The sequence below is a fragment of the Phascolarctos cinereus genome, unplaced genomic scaffold, assembly GCF_003287225.1.
Source record: "Phascolarctos cinereus isolate Bilbo 61053 unplaced genomic scaffold, phaCin_HiC Scaffold_9;HRSCAF=440, whole genome shotgun sequence".
In the NCBI taxonomy this organism is placed as follows: Eukaryota; Metazoa; Chordata; class Mammalia; order Diprotodontia; family Phascolarctidae; genus Phascolarctos; species Phascolarctos cinereus.
The window spans coordinates 20227500-20250743 of record NW_027556402.1 but is presented as its reverse complement, the minus strand read 5'-3'; the positions used below and the strand labels follow the sequence as shown (position 1 = coordinate 20250743).

The 23244-nt window shown below is 42.0% G+C and overlaps 2 protein-coding genes and 1 long non-coding RNA gene across 3 annotated transcripts in view; 1 reads left to right on the top strand and 2 right to left on the bottom strand.

Annotated features, from left to right (window-relative positions):
* COQ2 (coenzyme Q2, polyprenyltransferase) overlaps positions 1-7298 on the bottom strand; it is a 47554-nt gene extending 40256 nt beyond the window's left edge. The window contains exon 1 of the mRNA XM_020988432.2: positions 7034-7298. Within this exon, the coding sequence (XP_020844091.1) occupies positions 7034-7265 (232 nt within the window). The 5' untranslated portion in view covers positions 7266-7298. The remainder of the gene's footprint in view (positions 1-7033) is intronic.
* A 20-nt stretch (positions 7299-7318) lies between these two features.
* Positions 7319-20871, top strand: LOC144455334 (uncharacterized). The gene is made up of 2 exons (XR_013484048.1): positions 7319-8969; positions 19614-20871. It is a non-coding gene; the product is annotated as an uncharacterized LOC144455334 (long non-coding RNA).
* HPSE (heparanase) overlaps positions 17558-23244 on the bottom strand; it is a 44672-nt gene continuing 38985 nt past the window's right edge. The window contains exon 10 of the mRNA XM_020988433.2: positions 17558-17973. Coding sequence (XP_020844092.1) covers positions 17814-17973 — 160 coding nt within the window. The 3' untranslated portion in view covers positions 17558-17813. The remainder of the gene's footprint in view (positions 17974-23244) is intronic.

The following is a 23244-nucleotide window of genomic DNA, read 5'->3' as shown; positions in this document are numbered from 1 at the left end:
AACTATACCCAAATAATGGATTTCCTAAATATTAGAACAAACCAGACACAGCAAGAAATATTAGAATAAAACTAAAAGATTGAGAAATAGAAAATCTACTATAAAAATTAACTGACCTGAAAGATCTGTCAAGGAGAAATCATTTAAGAATCATTAAAAAAAAAAAAAGAGGGGTAGGGCAGCTAAGTGGCATAGCGGATAGAGTGCCGGAGTCAAGAAGACTCCATCAAATCTGGCCTCGGACATTTACTAGCTGGGTGGTCCTGGGCAAGTCACTTCACCCTGTTTGCCTCAGTTTCCTCATCTATAAAATGAAGTGGAGAAGGAAGCAGCAAACCACTCTAGTATCTCTGCCAAGAAAACCCGAATGGGGCACGAAGAGTCAGACACAACTGGAAAAAACAAAACAAAACAAAACAAAAAGGCCTGGATTCTATATCTTAAGAAATCAGAAAAACTGCCCACATAGATCAGAACCAGAAGGCCAGGTGAAGACAGAATTCACAGACAAGCAGACAGAGGAGGAGTGGTCAGTCAGGTAGAAGGAGAACCAGGAGAGAAGAGCATCACAGACACCCTGAGAAGGGAGAGCACCCAGGGGAAGAGGGCGGTGCGCAGTGTCCAGCCCTTCAGGGGGGCAAGGAGGATAAACACTGAGAAAAGGCCATCACATCTGGCAACTGTGAGCTCACCAGTAACTCTGGAGAGAATAGGGCTGGAACTCCAACAGACGTGCTATGACACTTGGTAATTTTAATGCAAAGGTGGGCATCGGGCAGGAGAGTGAAAACTATGTTGGAAAACATGGATTAACACTTAGAAAGGAGAGACACCCAAGTCTTTAGACTCTGAGAAGCATTGTGCCTAATCGTCATTTTGATGACATCCTTCACTCCAATTCTGCTCCCTAATTCCAGATTTGTCAGGTGACTCCGCCTGATCACACCAGTGCCTCTCCACTGCCTTCTGGGTAATACTCATTTTAATTCTTCAACGAACACTGTGCTCTGTGACTTCCAGCTGCTGGCAGAATACTGGTTCAGGGATACATTCAAAAAGCACTGACTGCATTTTCCCAAAGGCCATCCAGATCGCCCTCCTCCTCCCCTTCCTCCCCCTACTCTTTAATTCTAGGACCACACTGCCCATTTGAGAGTGTCTTTCCAAGGTATGTATGCCTGTGGGTGAGCCCCATAGGTTGCCCATCTAACTGCATGTCACAAGCTGGACAAATGGCATTCTTCATCCACTTGTTTTTTCTTATAGGGATGATTTGACTGAACACACAATTAGTCTGTCCTGACACTCAGCTTTTGCAGACCATTGGGGCCCAGGGAAGGGCTATATCTTGCCAATGCAAGTCTAGGCCATTTATAAAATTCAAAACTGGGCACAAGGTCAAGAATGTGGCCAAATCAGAAACAGACATGGCCCAGCCACAAGCTGTAGACTTGATATATATATTTCCAAGTCATCCAACATGAAGAAAGGGCCAGGATTTAATCTGGAAACTATAGGCTGCCAATCCCTTACTGGGCCTCAGTATTACAATGTCCCTGATTTCCAGGACATAAAATTTTATCACAGGCCTCTGTCTATAAAGAACTAGGCAGGGAATGAGAAAGAATCCCCACTAGCGGTAGACATGACATACCAGCCCGAGCAGGGAACCAGACTGCTGATGATGGGTGCACAGAGGTGAAGCTGCAGCCACAGCTGGCTCGGGGCAGGTCACACACACCCGGCCCAGAGTGGCTGGCTCGGAGTCTCAGGCTGCCTCCTGCCAGGCTGGAAGGCTCAGACTCCAAAGAGCCCCTGGAAGATCTCCGTGCTATTGTTCTGGAAAGCCCTTCCTCTCAGAGGAGAAAATCTTCAAAAGAAAAGAGTGGATCCTAGAAGAAAGGAGGTGCTAAAAAGAACAGAAAAGCTGGGAAAGGCCCCCAAGAAATACTTTCCATGGAAGACTGTTACTTTTGTGAAGTGTTTGCATAAAGAGAGCAGACTCTGAGTCTGAGATGCCCTCGGTGAAGAACCAAAGGAGGGCTCTTCTCCGGACGCAGCGGCCCCTGGATACGCGGCATGAACAGGAGTCAACGTGAAGAGGACAGTAAGAAGAGAAATGAACACCTGCTTTGCGCCGCTGCACCCTAGCAATGGCTGAAACTTTCTTGAAAACAAATGGCATAGTGGATGGATAGAGCACGAGGCCTGCAGTTGGGAAGTTCTGAGTTCAAATGTGACCTTAGACACTTAACTCGCTGTGTGACCCTGGGCAAGTCACTTAACCTGTCTGCCTCGGTTTTCTCATCTGTAAAATGAGGTGGAGAAGAAATGGGAAACCTCTCCAGTATCTCTGATGAGAAAACCCCAAATGGGGTCATGAAGAGTCAGACACAACTGACCAACATCGTTGTTATTATGTGTCGTCTTCCCATCAGAATATGAGCTCCTAGAGAGCAGGGAGGGGCCGTGTTACTCACCTGTTTATTTCTCCAGTCCTTTGCATATAGTAGGCACTTAACAAATGCTTTGTTCATTTCACTCATCTTACTGTCTGTCCCTCAACTTTTAAACATGGGCTAGACAGAAGGCCCAATTGGGCAACACCTTCCTCCTCCCCTCCCTCCCCCCCCCTCTACCTGACTTATTCCTTACCCAGGCTGTGCAGTTACTTACATTTCTCAAAGGTCAAGGTCCATTATCCCCTCCTCCGTGGCCAAGATGGCGATTTACCCACTTACTATCCAGAGGAGAGGTACACTTGAGATTGGCAGGAAATATTCTCAATTTTTCCTGGGGAGTAAAAGGTACCATCTGCATCTCGTATTTTCCATATCAGGCCTATGGCTCCAGACAGAGCCAGACTAGAGGCAGAACAATTTCCCTGATGTCATACTGGTGTTAGAATGAATAGTAAGGTACTCTCACCCTAATCAAATACCCCTGCACCCTTACAGCTGATATTAAGAAAGCACCAAGTGGAAAAATGACCCCCATTCAGAAAGCTAAGGATGAATGTGTCGAGGCACTTTGTCCACAAGAAAATCAGCCTATTTAGCAAATGGAAAGGTCCACAAAAACTGGACTTTGAAAAGCCTACTCCAATGCTTAATGAGGCCCACTGCCTGAGAATGATAAACCAAATAAAAACACCATATGGTATTATAGAATTTAACCCAATCCTGCACGATCCTGAAGGTAAAACGGGTCCCTTGATCAGAGAAAATGAAGGGAGGGTGGCTGGAAGGAAGGAGTCTATCTATAGCATTATTGCATTTGGCCAAAGGATTATGCTGGGGTTAGTGAGTGTGCTGACATAGACCTCTGATTATAAAACCCAGTCGCCTGTATCAACGAAGGTCCACCATTGATTCTTCTTCCATAGAAGGAGCTGCTTGATAGTTTAACTATTAAGCTTCCAGTATCCTAACCACTCAGCAAAGCCCATAACAACTGTCCAAGAATCCGGATAAATGATGACTCGCTCCTTCTCCCTCAGTTTCATAGGCCCCAAACCCAGTCCACCAAGAAGACCCTCCCAGTTCTCCACTCAACAGAGACACAATGAAACTGACCAAGGGGGGGCAGAGAACTAGCAGCACTGGGGGACTTGACTCCCACAATGGGAGAAGCCGAAACAAACCAGACACCAGGGCCATCTGAAGTGACCACATCCTCACAAGGAGGCACCCAAGTGGCCAGAGCTGACAGTGAGTTAGTAGGAGAGGCATCTGTTTTTCGTACATTGGCCTCAATGCCTTATAGGGGACAGAGAAGCTATTCTCAAGGTCATCACTGGTTTGTTTTCCTTGTCTCCTGAGGCATACGAAAAATTCAGTCTAAGGGGAATTGGAAGTCCTACTGCCCAGTGGGAACACCTTCTTTACCTAGCATATCAGGTTGTCACGGTAAATGGGAGAGGAAGGGGATGGTTATTTTATCTAAAGTACAATACTTTTTTTTTAATTTAATTTTTTTTTTTGGTGAGGCAATTGAGGTTAAGTGACTTGCCTAGGGTCACACAGCTAGTGAGGGTTATGTGACTGAGGTCATATTTGAACTCAGGTCCTCCTGACTCCAAGGCCGGTGCTCTATCCACTGTACCACCTAACTGCCCCTGAAGTACCATATTTTAAACTTTAGGACTTGTATCCTTTGTTCTCATCTCATATTAAATGTGCTTTTATTATATCTTATGGTCCACATCAGGCTCACTTCCTGAATCACTGCCTATCTCAGAATAATGGAGAAGGGGCTCAATGCACACATCACCTTTAGGGAGATCAGTGAATCCTTGGGGGAAAATGCTGGTACCCATCAGCCCAGGCCTGGCATATTTCTGGGCCCTGGGGCCCCCAGAGATATGACACTGCCTGATTTTTAAAATGTGGGACAGTCTGGGCCAACAGAGGGGCTGCCAGTAAAATGTAATGGCCTAGGATGCTATAATCTAAACCAGGACCACTTTGCTCCCCTCAACCCAACAAATCCATCCTCAGTATCAGTTCAGGCTGGTTTATGACATCCTTCCACCTTCATTCAGATGCTGATCTTTGTCCCCTGGGTTGTAGCTCCCCTCAAACCTCCCACCTCTTCAGGGGTTCCACGGCTCACTTGAGTGGGGCCACCAGGGATGACGGTCACTTGACTTCCTGTGTCTAACCTCTCCACGTCTGAACCCCACCTCCCACCCAATGGGCTTGATGCCTTTCGTCCCCTATTGGTCAAATGGTAAAAACGAAATAGATTTGGGAAACTTGACCCTGATAATCTTTAATCAGACTACAAGTGAGTTAGCGGAGGTGCAGGCTGGCTGTCAACTCCCTTCTTATCAATTCCATGCTTTAATAATAACATTAATAACTCCCTTTTCCTTTGTCTCTTATCCTAAAGGGCTGGCAGCCCCATTATGGCCTGTTTGGTATCAAAGAGGTCCACCCTTCCACCCAGGCAGGGAAGATCGATGGCCAAGACAACTGGGAGGAGGGGCTGCTATGTGGCACAGTGGATAGAGCACTGGCCCTGAGTTCAAATCCAGTCTTACTAGCTGTGTGACCCTAGGCAAGTCACTTAACTCCAACTGCCTCAAAAACAAAACAAAACAGAAAAAAGATAACTGGGAGCACTCATTTCAGAGGGAGCTATCCTCACTCTATTCCCTGCCCTCTTCCTGAACCTCAACTCCAACAGCTCACATTGCCTAAAGTGGACAATCAAATTAGAATCAGCTTCTGAAGTTACTTCTCTTTCTACTTTCAAATGGACCATCAAAATGCCACCAATTCTTGGCCCTCTGTCCACACATCTATCAAGGTTTCCTTCAGTCTCACTCTAATAAGTTCAGCAGCCAGCTTCTTAACAGCAATTAGCAATGGCTGAGGTATGGTTCAACGGATTCCTCCTTACTCGGATGCAGCAGGCTAAGGCCTCTGGCTTTGCAGGAGTCTCCACACTTATCCCCTTAGTGGAATACATTCCACAGAGCCCACCATTCCTACGCTCCCAAATGATAGAGACCCATCGAGACACCCACTGGACCAGAGTCTGCCACCCCTGCTTGCTAAACTATCACTTGGCAAGGAGATTCATTTACAGGTGCAGTTTTCCTCCTGTGGGGATATACCCAGGGGAATCACCACAACAGCACATACGGGAATTAGGAAGTCTGTAAGGTCCAAAGAGCCCTACTTCCTTCTCGATATGGGTTTAATAGCATTCGCTGAAAAGCTGCTTGTAATGCATTTAGTCTAGCCCTGTTCTAGGTCTCGATAATAATTAAAGCTAGCATTTCTATCGTGCCTTAAGGTTTACAAAGTGCTTTAAAAATATTATTTCATTTTATCCTCAGCAAAACCCTGGGAGGTAGTAGGTCCTATTATTATCTCCATTTTACAGATGACGAAACTGAGGCAAACAGAGGTGAAATGATCTGCCTAGAAGGCCAGCTAGGTGGTGCAGTGGATAGAGCTCAGGGCCTGGAATCAGGAGGACTCATCTTACTGAGTGCAAATCCAACCTCAGACACATACTGTGTGACCCTGGGCAAGTCACTTCACCCTGTGTTGGCCTCAGTCTCCTCATCTGTAAAATGAGCTGGAGAAGGAAATAGCAAATCACTCCAGTATCTCTGCCAAGAGCACCTAAATGGGGCCACTGAAGAGTGGGCCGCGACCACATGACAACAACTTGTGGGGTCACAAAACTAGTAAATGCCTGAAGCTGCATTTGAACTCAGGTCTTCTTGACTTCCGGTCCAGCAGTCTGTCCATTGTGCCATTTAATACCCCGTGGCTTGGTTACCCCCTTAAGACCCAGGCCTAGCCAGAAGAAGTAATGCCTAAGAAAAGACCCACCTGCTCTTAGAGCTGAATCGGCCAATCCTGTTCCCCCAGCTTTCCAGAAGCCAGGCTGACAATCAACCTGAAAGCTAAATCCACTTTTGTGGCATCGCTGAAATGCTTCTCAAGCTAATGGAAGCCCCTCCCTCTTGGCACCTATCCCCCCCAGAATTCCCCTATTTACTATGCCTGTGATGCTCCCACTCCCCTCTGCCAGCCCTTAAAACGCACTCCAACATCACTTATTTCTTCCAGGAGACCTTTCCTAATCCACACGCCCTTCCTCCATGAAACCTTCCCTAATACACCCAAGTACAATGCACTTAATCTGGTCATTTTCTAATGCATGTATCGTATACAAACGTTGTCTATTACAGCTGTCTTTGCATCTTATCCCTCTCCTTCAGGGTAGACTTCAGGAAGGGGAGATGCCACGACTTTTCGCTAGCGTCTTTAAATCCTGACACATCGCAGGCCTTGACTGACTGATCTGTAAAAGCAGCGGCGGGTGAGGGGCCTCCGGGGTCCAGGGACTCCTCTTCATCTCTAAATGCTCAGCTTTTCACACTGCCTTTCACTCCAAGGTAGGCTGACTCCCCTCTCTGCCCCGCCCTCTCCGCCCGGCGGTGCCACTCCAGCGGGATTGCCCAATCACGGCTCCCCACCGCGCGCCGCCCCGCCCCCCCGGGACTCACCGATGGGCTTGTCCAGCCGCATAAGGCGCAGATAGGGCTGCAGAGGGCGGGGCGCCGCGTCCACGATGGCGGCCGCCGACAGGATCCGCGGGCGTCCGCGGCTGGGCCCGGGGACGGGCGGGGGAGGGCGGCGGAGGCTCGTGGCGGCGCCGGCCGCGCGCACGACCAGCGCCGGCCGCCGCAGCCCCTCCAGGAAGCCTCGGGCCAGCCGGAGGCGGCCCACGGCTATCATGGCGAGCGTGCGGCCGCCCCGGAGGCCAAGCAGTGCATGACGTCAACGGGCGTGGTGCGCGTGCGCACGGCGGCTCCGCGGCCAGGTGCCCGGGGTGCTGTCCGCGTGGCTTTGGCCCTCCGGCGTCTGACCTGCTCTTGCTGTGGCTTGGCTAGAGGTGCCCACGGCCCACTCCAACTATTACCTACGGGATTGTCTGGATCATCCGGCTGCCCCGTTTGGCATTAAACAGCCTCCCCCGCCCAGAATCCGTGCCCAGGAGGATTGCACCAGGCTGGCCTTGCATGCATCACCCTCATCTCCTGCCTCCCAGCCTTTGTCCCCCAGGCCTGCAGTGCACCCCCGCCTCACTTCCGTCTCTCATGCATTCTTCAGTGTCATCGAAACCTCCAGCAAGGATGGCATGGCCCGCAGCTTCTGCCAGGCTCCCCGCCAGGGCGTTTATAAAAGATGTTGCACGTGGCAACAGCACTCCTGAAAAACAGCCTGGAACTGTGCAAATGTGGCTACTAAGTCATACACCCCCTTCGACCAAGAGATTCCAAGGAAAGGATTGACGAAGACCCTTCTGTACAAAAATGGGCACAGAGGCTGCATTATTTGTGACTGGAAAAGCTAGAAACAAATATGAAAATATTCCAGGGAGACTAAGAAATGACTGGACAAATTATGGCATATGCAAATAATTGTAGCAGTTCAATCCTGTCTGATTCTTCATGACCCCTTTTGAGGTTTTCTTGGCAGAGGTACTAGAGCGGTTTGCCATTTCCTTCTCCAGCTCATTTTACAGATGAGGAAACTGAGGCAAACAGGATAAGTGACTTGCCCAGGACCACACAACTAGTAAGTGTCTGAGACTGGATTTGAACTCAGATCTTACCTGACTTCAGGCTGATGATACTTAATGAATGTTTTATTAATTCATTCAGGCCTGTTATACCACCTTCTCAAGGTTTTTCGACACCCTAAGAGGGTTAGGAGATCTCTTCTCTGCTACTGGCTTGAGCCTACAGTAGTCTCCCCATTTTAGGGGCCTGTGACTAGCACTCGAGTTTTCTCTAGCTACCTAACATCGGCTTTTATCTGCAGGAATATTCACTTCACAGATATAACAAGAACAAACACACAAATGTTTCTTTTAAAACCTCAATCTGTTAGAGGAGAGTAGGGCACAGAAGGTTAGGCTGAAAACAGCTTGGTTCCTCCTTAGCAACAACCCCACCAAATTCACACCTGGATGTTGCAATAGCCGAAGGATGGATCCTTCTGCCAGGCTAGAATCTTGCATGGGTTCTTCTGATTACTCCTTGTTCCCTGTGCTGGATGAGAAACTCGGACGGTGCTGCGATTCCTGCTCTTCCTGTGGCTTGTTCCCAAGATTGGAAACTCTGCTTCCCTCATCGGACACTGTATGCAAAGAAAAGAGTCACTAAGATCCAAGAGCCTGCAGAAGTGAATCAGGCAAAGGGCCCCTGGTTGAAGTGAATGTCTTTTGAATACCTCCACAGCCAGTCCTCTTAGGTGAGCTAGGTGTGGAGTGTTCTCTCCTGGGCACTTTCCTTCCAGTCTCCGGGAAGCAGTTCCTTAAATTCCCTGGAAGCATCTTCCATGTGGAGACACCGTTAGCAAGCTGATGGGGTCTTCACATGTACCAGACTTCCATTACAGAGGAAATCAGTACTTCATCAGGCTGCTTTATCTTTTGTAAGTTACTGACCCTTTTATTTGTTATTAACCCTTTGGTTAATGGGGCAGAAAAAAAAACCATTTGTGTATGGATTACTTACAGAATTAGATGAAAAAGAAATTCAGCCTCAGATAAAAATGCTGAGGGGTGTAAACTGTCTTGAGGACCTGAGAATAAACTGTCCCTTAAATCAGGACCTGTTTGAAGGCAAAGCACCGTTTGAATTATAGATGACTGACTTCAGGTATTTGTATTCTGCCGTTTGGCAGCTAGGCGGCGCAGTGGCTAAAGCGTTGAGCCAACAAGATTTGAGTTCATATCCTCACAGACATTTACTAGCTATGTGACCCTAAGCAAGTCACTTCACCCTGTTTGCCTCAGTTTCCTCACCTGTAAAATAAGCTGGAGAAGGAAATGGCAAACCGTTCCAGTATCTCTGCCAAGAAAACCCTCAATGGGATTATGAAGAGTCAGATGTGACTGAGCAACATTTCATTTGTCAATGTCTGTTTTCAAAGGTTGAAGGTTATACTTGAGAAATTATAAATCAAACAAAAGTTTGGGGACTTTGGGACAATTATACAAGTGGAACTTTTTGAGTCATGAGGAGGCTCTGATTTGAGTCATTAGACTTGAGACTGTTTGAGGCTCTTTGACAGAATCCTTTCAGTCAAAGGGTGGCACTTGAGGACCTAGAGGACCATGTGTGGCCTTGAGGCTGCAGGTTCCCCACACATGGGCCAGGCCTGGGCTAAGCACTTTACAAATTTTATTTTAATCATTTCCTTGAGTGGGAATTGCACAATGATTGGAAATAATCTTTTCTTATCTTACCCCTGGTCAGTAAAGATTAGACTTCTTTACTGCAGGGCTGTGAAGGAGCACAGATTTCTCTGCTGTAGAACAAATACGAAAATGACATCTCTCCCTATTTATGCATACTGAGTACATGGGACATATCTCTTTTATAATGAACTTGAGCAAAATTTTGGCAAAGCCATTATGATGATACATTGATTTTCAAAGTTGTCAGTACATTTTTTGATGTGCTTTTTTGGTCTCCTCCAGTAGAATATAATTTCTGCAAGCAGAAATTGTTTTTCTTTGTTCTTGCATCCCTTGTGGCTAATACAGTTCTAGGCACACGGTAGGTTTTTAATAAATTCTTGTTATTGATTGAAAAAAAATGATGGTGGGGGGAGGTATGAAAGTAACCAGATGAAGATAGAAGGAGGAGAATCACAGCATAGGAAGAGTTGGGGACAGAAGTCACAAGAAACTCATCGGACAGAATGTGGCAAGCTGGTAGGAGCTGAGCTGACAAGAAGGCTCTGACCAAGAGAAAACTGAAACCATAAAAGAACTCCCAAAGGAAAAAGAAAATCCAGGACCAAATAGATTTATAAATGAATTCTATCAAACATTTAAAGAATGATTAATTCTAATACTACATAAATTGAAAAAAAGAAAAGAAGGGGTGCAACCAACTTCCTTATACATCATAAATATGGTCTTGATATTCAAACCAGATAGAGTGAAAACAGAGGAAATATCCCCAATGAATATTAATTAATGCAAAGAATTTAAATAAAACGAGAGTAAGGAGACAGCCAACATAGCGTAAAAGATCATGAACCATGACCAAGTTGGATTTGAATTGGGTAGGCAGGGCTGGTTCAGTATTAGGAAAACTACAAATATAATTGACTGTATTAATAATAAAATGACAAACATATGAGTATAGATGCAGCGATAGCTTTCAATAAGATATGATACCTATTCCGGTAAAATACACTAGAAAACATAGGAATGAACAGGTCTTTCCTTAATATGATAAGTAGCATATATCTAAAATCAAAAGCCAGAATTATCTGTAATGGGAATAAATTAGAGACCTTTCCAAAAATGTTGGGGTAACACAAGGATGTCCATTATCCTCATTTCTATGTCATATAATGCTAGAAATAGAGGATATAGAAGAAACAAAGTTATCACTCTTTTGCATATAATATGATGGTTTTCTTAGAGAACCTTAGACCGTCAAGTAAAAAATTAATTGATGCGATTGACAACTTCGGCAAAGTAGTAGAATATAAAATAAACTCACACACATCATTAGCATATAACCAACAAAATCCATCAGGAAGAGATAGAAATTCCATTTAAAATAAATACAGATAATATAAGATACTTGGGAGTTTACCTGCCACAGTTCCACCCACAGTAACTATATGAACTATATGAACACGATTGCAAAACACTCTTCACACGAATAAAGACAGATTTAAATAACTGAAGAAATATTAATTGCTCCTGTGTAGACCAAGCCAATGTAATAACAATGACAGTAGTACTTAAATTTACTTATTGTGCTTATTTGGTACAATGCTAAACTACCAAAGAATTACTTTATAGAAGCAGGAAAAATAATAACAAAATTAATCTGGAGGAATAAAAGGTCAAGAATATCAAGGAAATTTTGAAAAGAGTTGGGGGGGAGGAAGGGAACCTAGCAGTACCAGATCTCAAACTATATCACGAAAGCAATTTTGTGCTGGTTAAGAAATAAAGAAGTTTATTGGTGGACTAGGTTAGGCATATAATATACAAATATAATTGAGTACGGTAGCTCAGAGATCTCAAAAATCTCAGATATTGGAGCAACAGATCACTATTCAACAAAAAAAAACTGTTGGGAAAACTGAAAAGCAATCTGGCAGAAATCAGGTCTAGACCAGTATCTAACACCATCTACCAGAATAAATTCCAAATGGGTACGTGTCTTAGACATAAAGGGTGATGTCATAAGCAAATTAGAGGAGCAAAGAAGAAATTACCTTTATGATCTATGGATGTGGTTATTGTTATTCAGTCATTTCAGCCATGTCTGACTCTCCGTGACACCATTTTGGGGGTTTCTTGGCAAAGAAAGGAGTGACTTGCCATTTCCTTCTCCAGCTCATTTTACAGATGAGGAAACTGAGACAAACAGGGTTAAGTGACTTTCCCAGGGTCGCAGAGCTAGCAAGCGTCTGAGGCTGGATTTGAACTCAGGAAGATGAGTCATCCTGTTTCCGAGCCCAGCGCTCTATCTACTGTGTTACAGTGTTGTAGTCATTCTATAAATTGTTATTCTACTTCTATTTACTTCTTTCTTTGTTATTCACACTACTAAGGATTCTCTGAAATTCTTTTATTATCTTTTTTTAAGTTTTTAGGCAATTGGGGTTAAGTGACTTGCCCAGGGTCAAGTGACAAGTGTTTGGTCTGGGGCCGGATTTGAACTCAGGTCCTCCTGACTTCAGGGCCGGTGCTCTATCCACTGCGCCACCTAGCTGTCCCTTTTATCATTTTTTTATGGCACAGTATTGTTACATTATATACATTACATTATATAATATATATTCATATATTACATTACATTATATACATTGTATAATATACATTCATATATTACAATTTGTTTAGCCATTCCCCAGTAGTCTAAGACAAATAACAGGCAGTCCTTTAGTTTCCAGTTCTGTTTTTCCCTTTTAATTCCCTTTTCAGGAGAAGCAAATTTTGTTTTGTTTGAGACTATTCCCTCTCTGCCATTTTCCCCTTTGCTTATCTCCCTCCTTCCTTCCCCACCAGTTCCCCTATGGAGTTTGATGTATTTCTACACCAGACTCTTTGTACGTGAGTTGTTTTCTCTTTCATCCATTTCAGATAAGAGTGAGACTCGTTTGGCATCTACTTCTCCGTTTTTCCATAATTTTCTTCTTGGATACCCCACTTAAAAGAAATACCAAGTTTCACCCCCTTCTTCCTCCTTTCTTCACTATTCTCTTCTTCCATTTACCCTTCTTTCTCTTAAAATACTCAGAACAGAAGTGAACCATCCGCACGTCTGCTTTTATTTATACCCTTTCAAGATGTTAAGCCTCTGAAGGGACAATTGTTTCATCTTTCCCGTTAGAATGCTAGTACTGTATAGGCATACAATCCCTTTCAATTGCTCAAATAAGTGTGCCTTTTGAGGTTTTCTCTGGAATGTGGTAGCATTATTATATTCTCCAAATCCAGGAATGAATTCAGATAAGCATGCCTGTTTTCAGATTACTTTAGAAATCAAAATATCTTAATGTACCAAGTCTCAAATGCTTTGCTATAGTTAACATAAAATTTTCATAAATGATTTAAGAGTATTATGAGCTATAGTGACTGACAGTGGTGATGGTGAGGAACAATGAAGCTAGGTTTATGTCTATCCTGTAAGCTCGATTTTCTCTTTTGCTGAATCAAGTCAAGTCAATAAGAATTCTACTATATGTCAGGCACTGTTAAGTGCTGTGAATTCAAAAAAAAAAAGGAAAAAAAAAGGCAAGAGATAACCCCTCTTAAGGATAATGGGAGAAAACATGCAAACAACTATATATAAATATGATAAACACAGGATAAATTGGAGATAGTCTTGGTGGGATTCTCAGAGAGAAGGCACTAAGATTAAGAGTGAAAAGGATGGAAATGATTTCATAAAAATAAATTCAAGTACTCATTTTTGCATTTTCAATGGGCACAAAAGCATTTTACAATTTTTGTAGCTATAGCATATGGTAAAGTACATTGGATTTCAAGTCAGATTCCAGACTCAGGCACTGCTGTGTAAGTTTGAGCAAATCACTTAAGTTCCTAAGTGTTAGCTTCTTCCTCTGTAAATTGGAGGTGGTACTTACATTACCTATGTCACACGGTGGTTTTGAGGTTCAAATAGTATATGTAAAGTGCTTCGTAAAACTCCCCAAATTATTATTAATAATAATTTCCCATCCAAAGAACACTAGTCCAAGTATTAGCCTTAGTTGCTAAATAAAATTTAAAACATAACTTTTAATACAAATCTGGATTCCTACCAAGAAACTGTATAAGATGTTTTTAATAGCTAGCACTTAAAATATCATATTTAATTATATATTGTAATAATTTGTATTTTAAAATTTTATTTTAAAAATAGCTAGCATTTGTATAGTTCTGTAAAATTAGTAAAACACTCTAGATTGTCAGCTCATTTAACCCTCACAACAACCCTGAGAGATTAAGTGCTATTATTATCCTTATCTTAGAAGAGCAAACTGAACTAGGGAGAGGTTAAATGATTCACCCAGGATCAAATAAGAGTCTGAGTATGGATTTGCTTGAGGATGGATTTAGTTCTTTCTGACTCCAAATCCAATACTTATCCTAACCAACTGTGCCACCTAGCTGCAAAAGTAGTTGTAGAACAAAAGAGGTTTTGTAGAGGTTTTAGACTTTATTAAAGTTATTTAATAAATAATAGGTTGAATAAAGTTATTTAAGTTTATTAAAGTTCCTCAAATGACTATGTGAATTCATTTAAAAAGTATAAAAGTGGTTAAAGAAGTAATAAAAATGTGAAACCAGTTTATTTAGAATAGTTTTGATTAAAACAAAAGAAACAGATGACTGTCCAAGATATGAGACATATCTTGGAAATTTTTCATTAAAAAAAATACATTTGCCTATTTTTTTGGCTTAGTGGGTTTTTTTTGTTGTTGTTGCTTTCATTTGTTTTTTTTTTTAATCAGCAAAAATCTACCTGTTCTCCCTCCCACTCCACCCTAATTAAAAAAAATAAAAGCAAAACTCCCTTTGCAAACATATATAGTCCAGTAACACACATTTCCACACTGACTATGTAAAAAAAAAAAAGGCCTCCTTCTGCACCCTGAGTCTTTTGCCTCTGTACCAGGAGGTGAGGAGCATGTTTCATTATTAGTCCTCTGTAATTGTGGTTGGTTATTACAATGATTAAAACTTAAGTCTTTCAAAGCTGTTTGTCTTTATAGTATTGTTGTCATTGTGTAAATTGTTTTTCTGGTTCTGCTCATTTTATGCTGAATCTCAGTTCATACGAGTCTTCTCAAGTTTCATTGAAACAATTCCCTTCATCATTTCTTATAGCACAATAGTATTATCACATTTATATGTCATAATTTGTTCAGCCATTCCCCAATTGATGGGTACCCCCTCAGATTTCTACTCTTTGCCACTATGAAAAGTTCTATAAGTATTTGTGTACATCCTTAGCGTTTGCTTTGCTTAATACTAATCATTCTCTTAATCTACCCCTCTGTCTGATTCTTCCAACTCCCCTTTCCTTCCTATTTCCTTGTTGAGCAAAATGAATTTTTGTATCCTACTCTGTAGTTGTATAGATTCCCTCCTTTGACCAGTTACAATGAGAGTAAAATTCAGGTGTCTGTGTAAAGTCTATCCTTAATAAAAGAATTTGTTCTGTGAAGTTTGGATCCACTCAAAGGGCTGCACTTGAGGACCTAGAGGACCTCAAGGCCATAGATTCCCCACTCCCACCCCCCCATAGACTCCTACGTACACACCCCAGATGATGTGAGATAATTGCCCCCACTCTTCCTTTCACTTCTTCACCCTAGTGTATTTCCCTTTCCCTCCCTTTCCATTTCTCTTTTAAGATCATCGAGACATAACAGAGCCACTCCCAGGTTTCATACGAAATTAGCCTCCTTCTATGACCCCTGATGATGATAAGATTCCAAGGAGACACCTGTGATATTTCCCCATATTAGAACATAAGTAGTTTAACCTTGTTTAATCTCACTCAAGTTGACCCTTTTGGTTTGTCTTAACTCCTATATTTGCATTTCAAAGTTTCTACGTAGTGCTAGTCTTTTCATTGATAGGAATGCTTGAAAGTCCGCTATTTCATTGAAGACCCGTTCTTTATAATTATAATTCTTTATGATCCCTGTAGGATTTTACTCAGTTTTTCTGGGGAAGTGATTCTTGGCAGTAAACTCATGTCCTTTTTCTTTGGGAATATTGTATTCCAAGTTCTCCATTCCTTTATGTTGGTGGCTGTTATGTGAAATATGTGCTATATGATGGTGTATGATCCTGCCTGTTTAGTGTTTGAATTATTTCTTTCAGGGTGCTTGAAATATTTTTTTATTTGACCTGGAAGCTCTGGATTTTGGCTATAATAGGCTTGGGAGTTTTCATTTTGGGGTTCCTTTCAGGAGGTGACCAGTGGATTCTTTCTGTTTCTACTTTGGCCTCTGGTTCAAAATAATGTGGGCAGTTTTCTTTTATCATTTGAAATATGATGTCTAGACTCTGTTTTTGGTCATAGCTTTCAGGTCATCTAGTAATTCTTAAATTTTTTTCTCCTCAATCATTTTTCCAGGTCAGTTGTTTTTGTAATGAGATCCCTTACATTTCATATATTTTTTTTCTGTCTTTGGACTTTGTTTTAATATTTCTTGCCTCATGGACTCATTGCCTTCTATTTGGTCCATTCTAGTTTTCAGGGAGTTTGTTGCTTGGACAAGGTTTTGAACCTCTTGTTAATTCCATTTCTGATTCTTTCTTCCATAACTCGTATTTCTTTTTCATTTCCCCCCCCTTTAGTACTGTTTTCATTTACAGAAATATTTAACAATTCTCACCTCATCTCTCCCAGGAGATCTGATTGAATCTGTGCCCAATCTGTGTTTTGCTTTGAGGGTTTGCTCGTAGATGTCGTGGAGTCAGTCTCTTCTTCTAGGTTTGTGCCTTGAGCGGCCCTGTCACCCTCATAACTTTTTGTGGTGGGATTCTTCTTTGGTTTTCTTAATCTTCTAGCCTGCTTCTTGACTTTGGACTAATTTGAAGGTCAACCTCTGAGCACTTCTGGAGGAAAGGTCTGGGCTGGGTTGCTGTTGTGATTTTTGAGGGCACCGAGGGCTGTGTTACTGCAGCATGTGTAATATTTCAGTGCTCCAGAAGCGGTCTGATCCAGGACAAAGTCTGCTAGCTTCCCCCACCCCACTCTGCAGTTTCCTGATTTGGGTTTGAGTCTGAGCACAGGCGTTTAGGCTTGCCTATTTGCAATGGCAGTCCTCTGTTGCTAGACTCGTCACTGTCAGCCAACTGGAAAGTTCTGATGATTTGGAGCCACATCGCTGCAGGCTCCCATTTGGTCTTGGATTCCTGACCTGGTTATTCCTTTTCAGGCTTCGGTCGGGGCCGGAGGCTGAACCCAGACTCCATTCTGCTCTTGGGGTCCAAGCCACACAGATGCTACTTGCATTTGTTCCTTGACATTGTTGCTTGCTTAGTACCTCAGTAGAGGTCTTCTTGGTTCACCCTGGACCTGTGCCTCGGCACTGGGTAGTGAGCAACAGAGCTGCCAGTTGGCACTTGTCCTTGAATCCTACACCAAGTTTAAACTTCTTCCCATTGGATGTGGGACCTCAGATTGCCCTGGTGCATCGCCTTTCTGTGAACTGGCACACTCTGCATTGTGTACCCCCAGCTACACCCCATCCCCAGGGTCCCTCTCTCTGGCTCCTTAGGCCAGAAAAATGGCTCACTTTGATTTTTCCCTTAGATTTCCTGGTCAGTATTAAGTCTGGTGCATTTTCTAGCTCTTTTGGGGGAATTTTTTTTTTTTGGTGGTGGTAGGGAGAATTCACTGGACTTCTTGCTAGTCTGCCATCTTGGCTGTAGTCCATTGGAGGCTTTATTGTATAAGCATTTTATAAAATTTCTTAAGGCTTCATTTTTGGAGAAGAATAGTATCATAACATCAAGGGTCCATAAATTACTTTATTAAAAATATGAAAATATAAAACACATACAAAATTTAGGCTCTTTGTAGCTTTGAAATTGGAATCATATTTTGGTATGTATTCACTCAGACCCAGTCTTTGTTGCTCGGAAGCTTTCACTCAATGACATGCGATGATGTATTTGCCTGACTTCATGATGTTTCAAGTTGTACTTTACTTCTGTCATTACTCCTGAAGTTCATCCATAGGATTAAATTGATCAGTCTTCACCTTTTAGATGCAAGTGACAACTTTAGCATTTAGTATAACAAAAAATCCATATGAGAAAGGTGGCAAAGTCAATGGACAGCCTAGGCAGAGGGGTTTGCCAATCAGTGCTGGCAATGTTTGGTTATCCACCATCTTGAGAACGTGGCCATTGAGTTTCACAGATCTGAAAGTAAATGGAGAGAAGGATGCTGATTTAGTCAAGTAATTCGTGTTTCATCTACTCACAAAAGATTTTATTTGGAGGTTTTTCTTCAACAAATTCATATTTCTGAAAGCATATATTATATGAATATAATATAATTACATATGTGCTACATTGCATTTTATGTTAAAAACCACATATAATTGTTAGCTATTGTTCATGGATTGTTGTTTTATAAAGTTGTTTGTTATTTCTGTTATCGATAGGGAAAGAAAATCTAGCTGGTTTTATTTTCTAAGTCAAATTCAATTCTAAAGAATGCAAATCGATAGTAAATCAGGTACTGGCAGCTTGGTGGGGTAATGAAGCCAGGAGTCAGGAAGACCTGAATTCAAATACGGCCTGATGTGATTCTGTATAAATCACTTGATCTTTGTGTGCCTCAGTTTCCTCATGTATAAAATGGGGATGATAATAGCGCCTTGCTCTGAGGTTGGTTGTATGGATCAAACGAGACAGCATTTGTTGTAAAGCACTTTGCATAATGCCTGATACATTAGTCATGGCAGACCTCATTTGTGACCCTATTTGAGGTTTTCTTTTATTTTTTTAAATTTTATTAATTTATTTTGATTTATCAATACTCACTTTCAAATGTTTTTGAGTTTAAATTTTTTCTCCCCCTTCCTCCCCACCACCCTCCCCAAGACAGCACACAATCTGATATAGGCTATAGATTTACATTCCTATTAAGCATATTTTTACATTAGTGGTGTTGTAAGTAAAAATTAAAACCAATAGGAGGAACCATCAGAAAGAGGAAACAAAACTCAACAGAAGAGGAAAAAAAATAGCAATTCAACTTTCATAGTTCTTTGGATGTGGATAGCATTTTCTATCCCGAGGCCTCTGGAGATGTCTTAGATCCTTGTATTGCTGAGAAGGGTTAAGTTTATCAATATTAGTCATTGCACAATGTGGCTGTTATTGTGTACAGCGTTCTCTTGGTTCTGCTTATTTCACTCAGCATATTTGGGGTTTTCTTGTCAAAGATCCTGTAGTGGTTTGTCATTTCCTTTTCAAGTCCATTTTACAGATGAGGAAACTGAGGCAAACAGGGCTAAGTGACTAGCCCAGTGTCACTCAGCTAGTAAGTGTCTGAGACCACATTTGAACTCAGGTCTTCCTGACTCCAGGCCAGGTACTCTATCTACTGTGCCACCTAGCCTGATACATAGTGAATGGTATACAAATGTTGCTGTGGCTGTTATGATGTAATTTATTGACCCAATGATAGTGCTTTTGGGCTTGTATCCCCACAGAGGTCAAAGAAAGGGGAAAGGTGCTATGGTTAGGAAAATGTGTAAAAGCCCTTTTTGTAGTAGCAAATAATTGGGAAGGAAGGTGGGTGCCCACTGGTTGGCAAGTGGCTGAACACTGTGGGATGTGAACATAATGGAAGTTTATTTCAGGTTGGGAAAAGAGGAATTTTTATTTGGACCTGAGGCCAGGTCTTACTGACTCTGAGGTTATCCAATGTGCAGTAAAACAGATGCTCAATAAATATTTGCTATATTGAAGTGACTCTAAATATAGCATGTTGCCCTGAGCCTGATTCAATGACATCCTGAGGAACTTTTCTCATGTTCCATACTTTATAGATAACCACTGTCTTGACTATTGATCTGTGGAATTACAAATTTGATCATCGGCTTTCTACCTCTTCATCAAAACCACTGATGGAAACGTTGAACCCTAGGCTCTGACATAAGGGGCTGCCTTGCTGGTGAACATGCACTGTGGGTGTCATTCTTCACCCCAATCAAAATCCATCCAGAGCCACATGCTGTAAGCAGAACCAGGAGAACGATTTACATGAGGAGCACCCTACAATAAGGAGCACACTGGAAGCCTAGAACTCGAGTCAATGCAGTGACCTTTTGGGACTTCTGAGGACTGGTGCTGAAACAGGCCTTCCATTTCTCAGAGGAGCAGTGGCGCACTACAGGTGGGGAATGAGGTGCGCATTTTCAGGCATGGCCAATGTTTTGGTTTATTTTCCTTGACTATGTTTATTTGTTACATGGAAGGATTCTTTTAAAAATATATTGATATCTTTTGGTTTTTAATATTATCTTTTTTTCCAAATGTAGCTCTTTTCATTTCTCCTTCCCTCCTAGAGTCACTAACAATGGAGGATTTTCTTGGAAATGAGAGGAAAGGAGTTAGAAGTAGAGTCAGTGGGAGTTGATTGTAATGTTTTTTTAAAAAAGACATTTAAATAAAACTTTTAGAAGGATAAGAAAATAAAACCAGAGCTCATTAGTTTATAATTCTATGTGATTAAAGTACTGGTTAAAGAAATGGAAAACTTGACCAATGAAACAGAGTAGGTTAACAAGATCTAGAAACAATGCATTTAAAAGAATCAATAGAATATGTTCTCCCTTGATTTTTTTTTTGTAAAAAATAAAATTAAAAATTGTATGTTCTTTGGGAAGAATTTTTAAAATTCTGACATAGTAAACAGAAAATCCTCAAACCTGCTCTTTTCTGGCACAAATCCTGATTTAACTTGGAATCTGTATCCAAAAGAATCTCTTCAAGACGTGACACGGCAGTTATGTGGCACCCGAGACCCAGGATGGGATCCTGAGGTTGGCACGGTAATCCTGCCATGATACCAGGTTTGCTTTCAGCACCTACATCCCATTAGTTATTGGTCGGGTACAAAAGCAAATACTGTGACCACCATCAGGAAACCACAAGTACTAAATGTCCTCTCAGTATAAAAGAAATGACAGCCTGTGGCTTCACAGAAGAAGTGCTTGATAAAAGCATTTTGCTAAAAGTTTCCATTTCAGAGAGGCAAACATAATTTTTCTGTAATTTTTCCAGTAAAGGTGAATTAAACAATAAGCCTGGAAGCGTTTGTGCTCTGTATAGTTAGGTGCATTTCCATTTGGGTGAAGAACTGCATCTACAATACGTGCTAATAATAATGATAATAATGACAATAACAGCTGCTGTGGGGGATGTGATAGAGTCCATAAGAGATGAATGAAAGGATTATTGTGGAGCAGGGTTTGCTCAGCTGAGATCAAATGGCATCCATTTTGAGTGAACCCAGGAACTTTCTCCAGCAACGGTCTACTCCTATGGAGGAGGAGCAGGGGAGGCAGACGGGAGGCCCCTAATAATACCAGCTCACCTTGATGTTGTTCTTTAAGGCTGGTAAAGCACTCCACATATCTTACCTCATTTGCTCCTCACAACAAACCTGGAGCAGGTGCTATTACATTCATGTCCTCATTTATAAAATGAAACAGGCTTGGAAAAGTTGTGACTTGCTTAGGGTCACAGAGAAAGTATCCAAAGTAGGATTCAGGCCCTAGGCTTCCTGATGCCAAGGCCAACGCTTCACCCGCTGCACCATGCTATCCACTCAAGTTGTTATTGTTATTATTATTCCTAATAACTAGCATTAATCTATAGCTGAAGGTCTGCACAGTGCTTTACAAATACTGTCACATCTCATCCTCCCAATAAGCCAGGAAGGTGGTCGCAGATGATGAAACGGAGGCAGACAGAGATTAAGTGACTTGCCCAGGGTCACACAGCCAGTAAGTGTCGGAGGCCAGATTTGAACTCACGTGTTCCTTCCTGACTCTAGGTCTAGTTTTGATCTTTTGCACCACCTGGTTGCCTCGAGCGTAGAGTAAAAGGGCTAGGAATGAAAGAAAGGCCAGTGGACAAGGGACTCTAATGAAATCAGAACAGGGTTGATTTTGCTAAATGCTCCCTGCCCTCTTCCTCCTTCTTTTTTAATCTTTATTACAAGGGAGAGCTCTTCGGTTCGTTGAGTAATAGGGAAGGATATTTTCAGAAATAAATAGGATGCAAAATCAAAACACATTGACAAAATATTTCTGTTTGTTTTTGGTAGTTGGGCAGCTGGGTGGCATGGTGGATAGAGCCCCAGCCCGGGAGTCAGGAGGACTTGAGTTCAAGTCCAGCCTTGGATATTTACTAGCCACGTGACCTTGGGCGAGTCACTTCACTGTAACTGACTCCAAAAAAAAAAAGAAAAAATATTTTAAAATAAAAGTCTGTATATCAGATTGTGCACCATCTTGGGGAGGGAGGTAGGAAGGGAGGAGGAAAAAATTTTAAACTCAAAAGCGTATGGAAGTGATTGTTGAAAATGAAAACTAAATTAATATAAAAAAGAAATAAAATAAAAGGCTAGCATAGCCTTAGGTTGCTTTAACAGAAACAGGGTACAGAAAATAGTTCTGTCATGCCTGGCCGTGGTTGGACCACACCCCACGGGCTGAGTTTCATTCTCAATGTCACGTTTTAAGAATGAAACTGAAAAACCACAGTGCACTGAACATTGCATACAAAAGTCTAGAATATTGCCGGTGAAGGAAGTTGTGAGAAGGACCAACGTTTAACCTGAAGGTGAGAAGACTTGGGGGGCAGATGATGGCTGTCTTTAAAAGGTTGTCACCTAGCAGAAAAAGTGAATGTTGGTCCTTTATTGCCCTGAGAGAATCAAACTGTGGAGGTGAACACCAAGTTAGGAAGATTTGGCTCAGTATATTTAAAAAAAAAAAAGAATTCTTACCTTGTGAATTACTGGGCTACCAATTAAATGGGGTGCTAAAAGCAGAGGCTTTTATGTCTATCAAGGATTTTATAAAGAGGATGAAAATAGCCAAAAGAATTAATCTACAAGACATCTCTAAAATTCCATAAAAATATTTAAGTATTTCTTTCATCAATTCATTCAGGGTCTTTGGTTAAATCCATAACTAGTTACAATATATTGTTTCAGTCTCTACCACACTGGAAAAAACAAAGTAGACATATAGCTAGCATTTATATAGCACTTGAAAGTGAGCAAAGTGTCTCATTTTATCCTCACAAGAATCCTGGAAAGTAGATGCTCTAATTATCCCCATTTTACAATTGAGGAAATTGAGGCAGACAGTGGTTAAGTGATTTGTCTAGGGTCATACAGCTAGTAAATGTCTGAGGCTAGATTTGGACCTAGGTCTTCCTGACTCCAGGTCCAGTGCTCTATCTACTGCTGCACCTTGCAGCTAGCTGAAAAGGGCATAATGGGCAGCACCTCAATGTCCATCAGTGTGTGTCCTGGAGAGGCACACCGCCACTGGACGGTGAGCTGGGTCTAAAACTGAGCAGGAGATCAGGTTGGGGGACATTTCAGAAACTGCAATGCTTTCAAGGATTCCAAGCTAACTATTGCTGCAAAAGACCATCTTT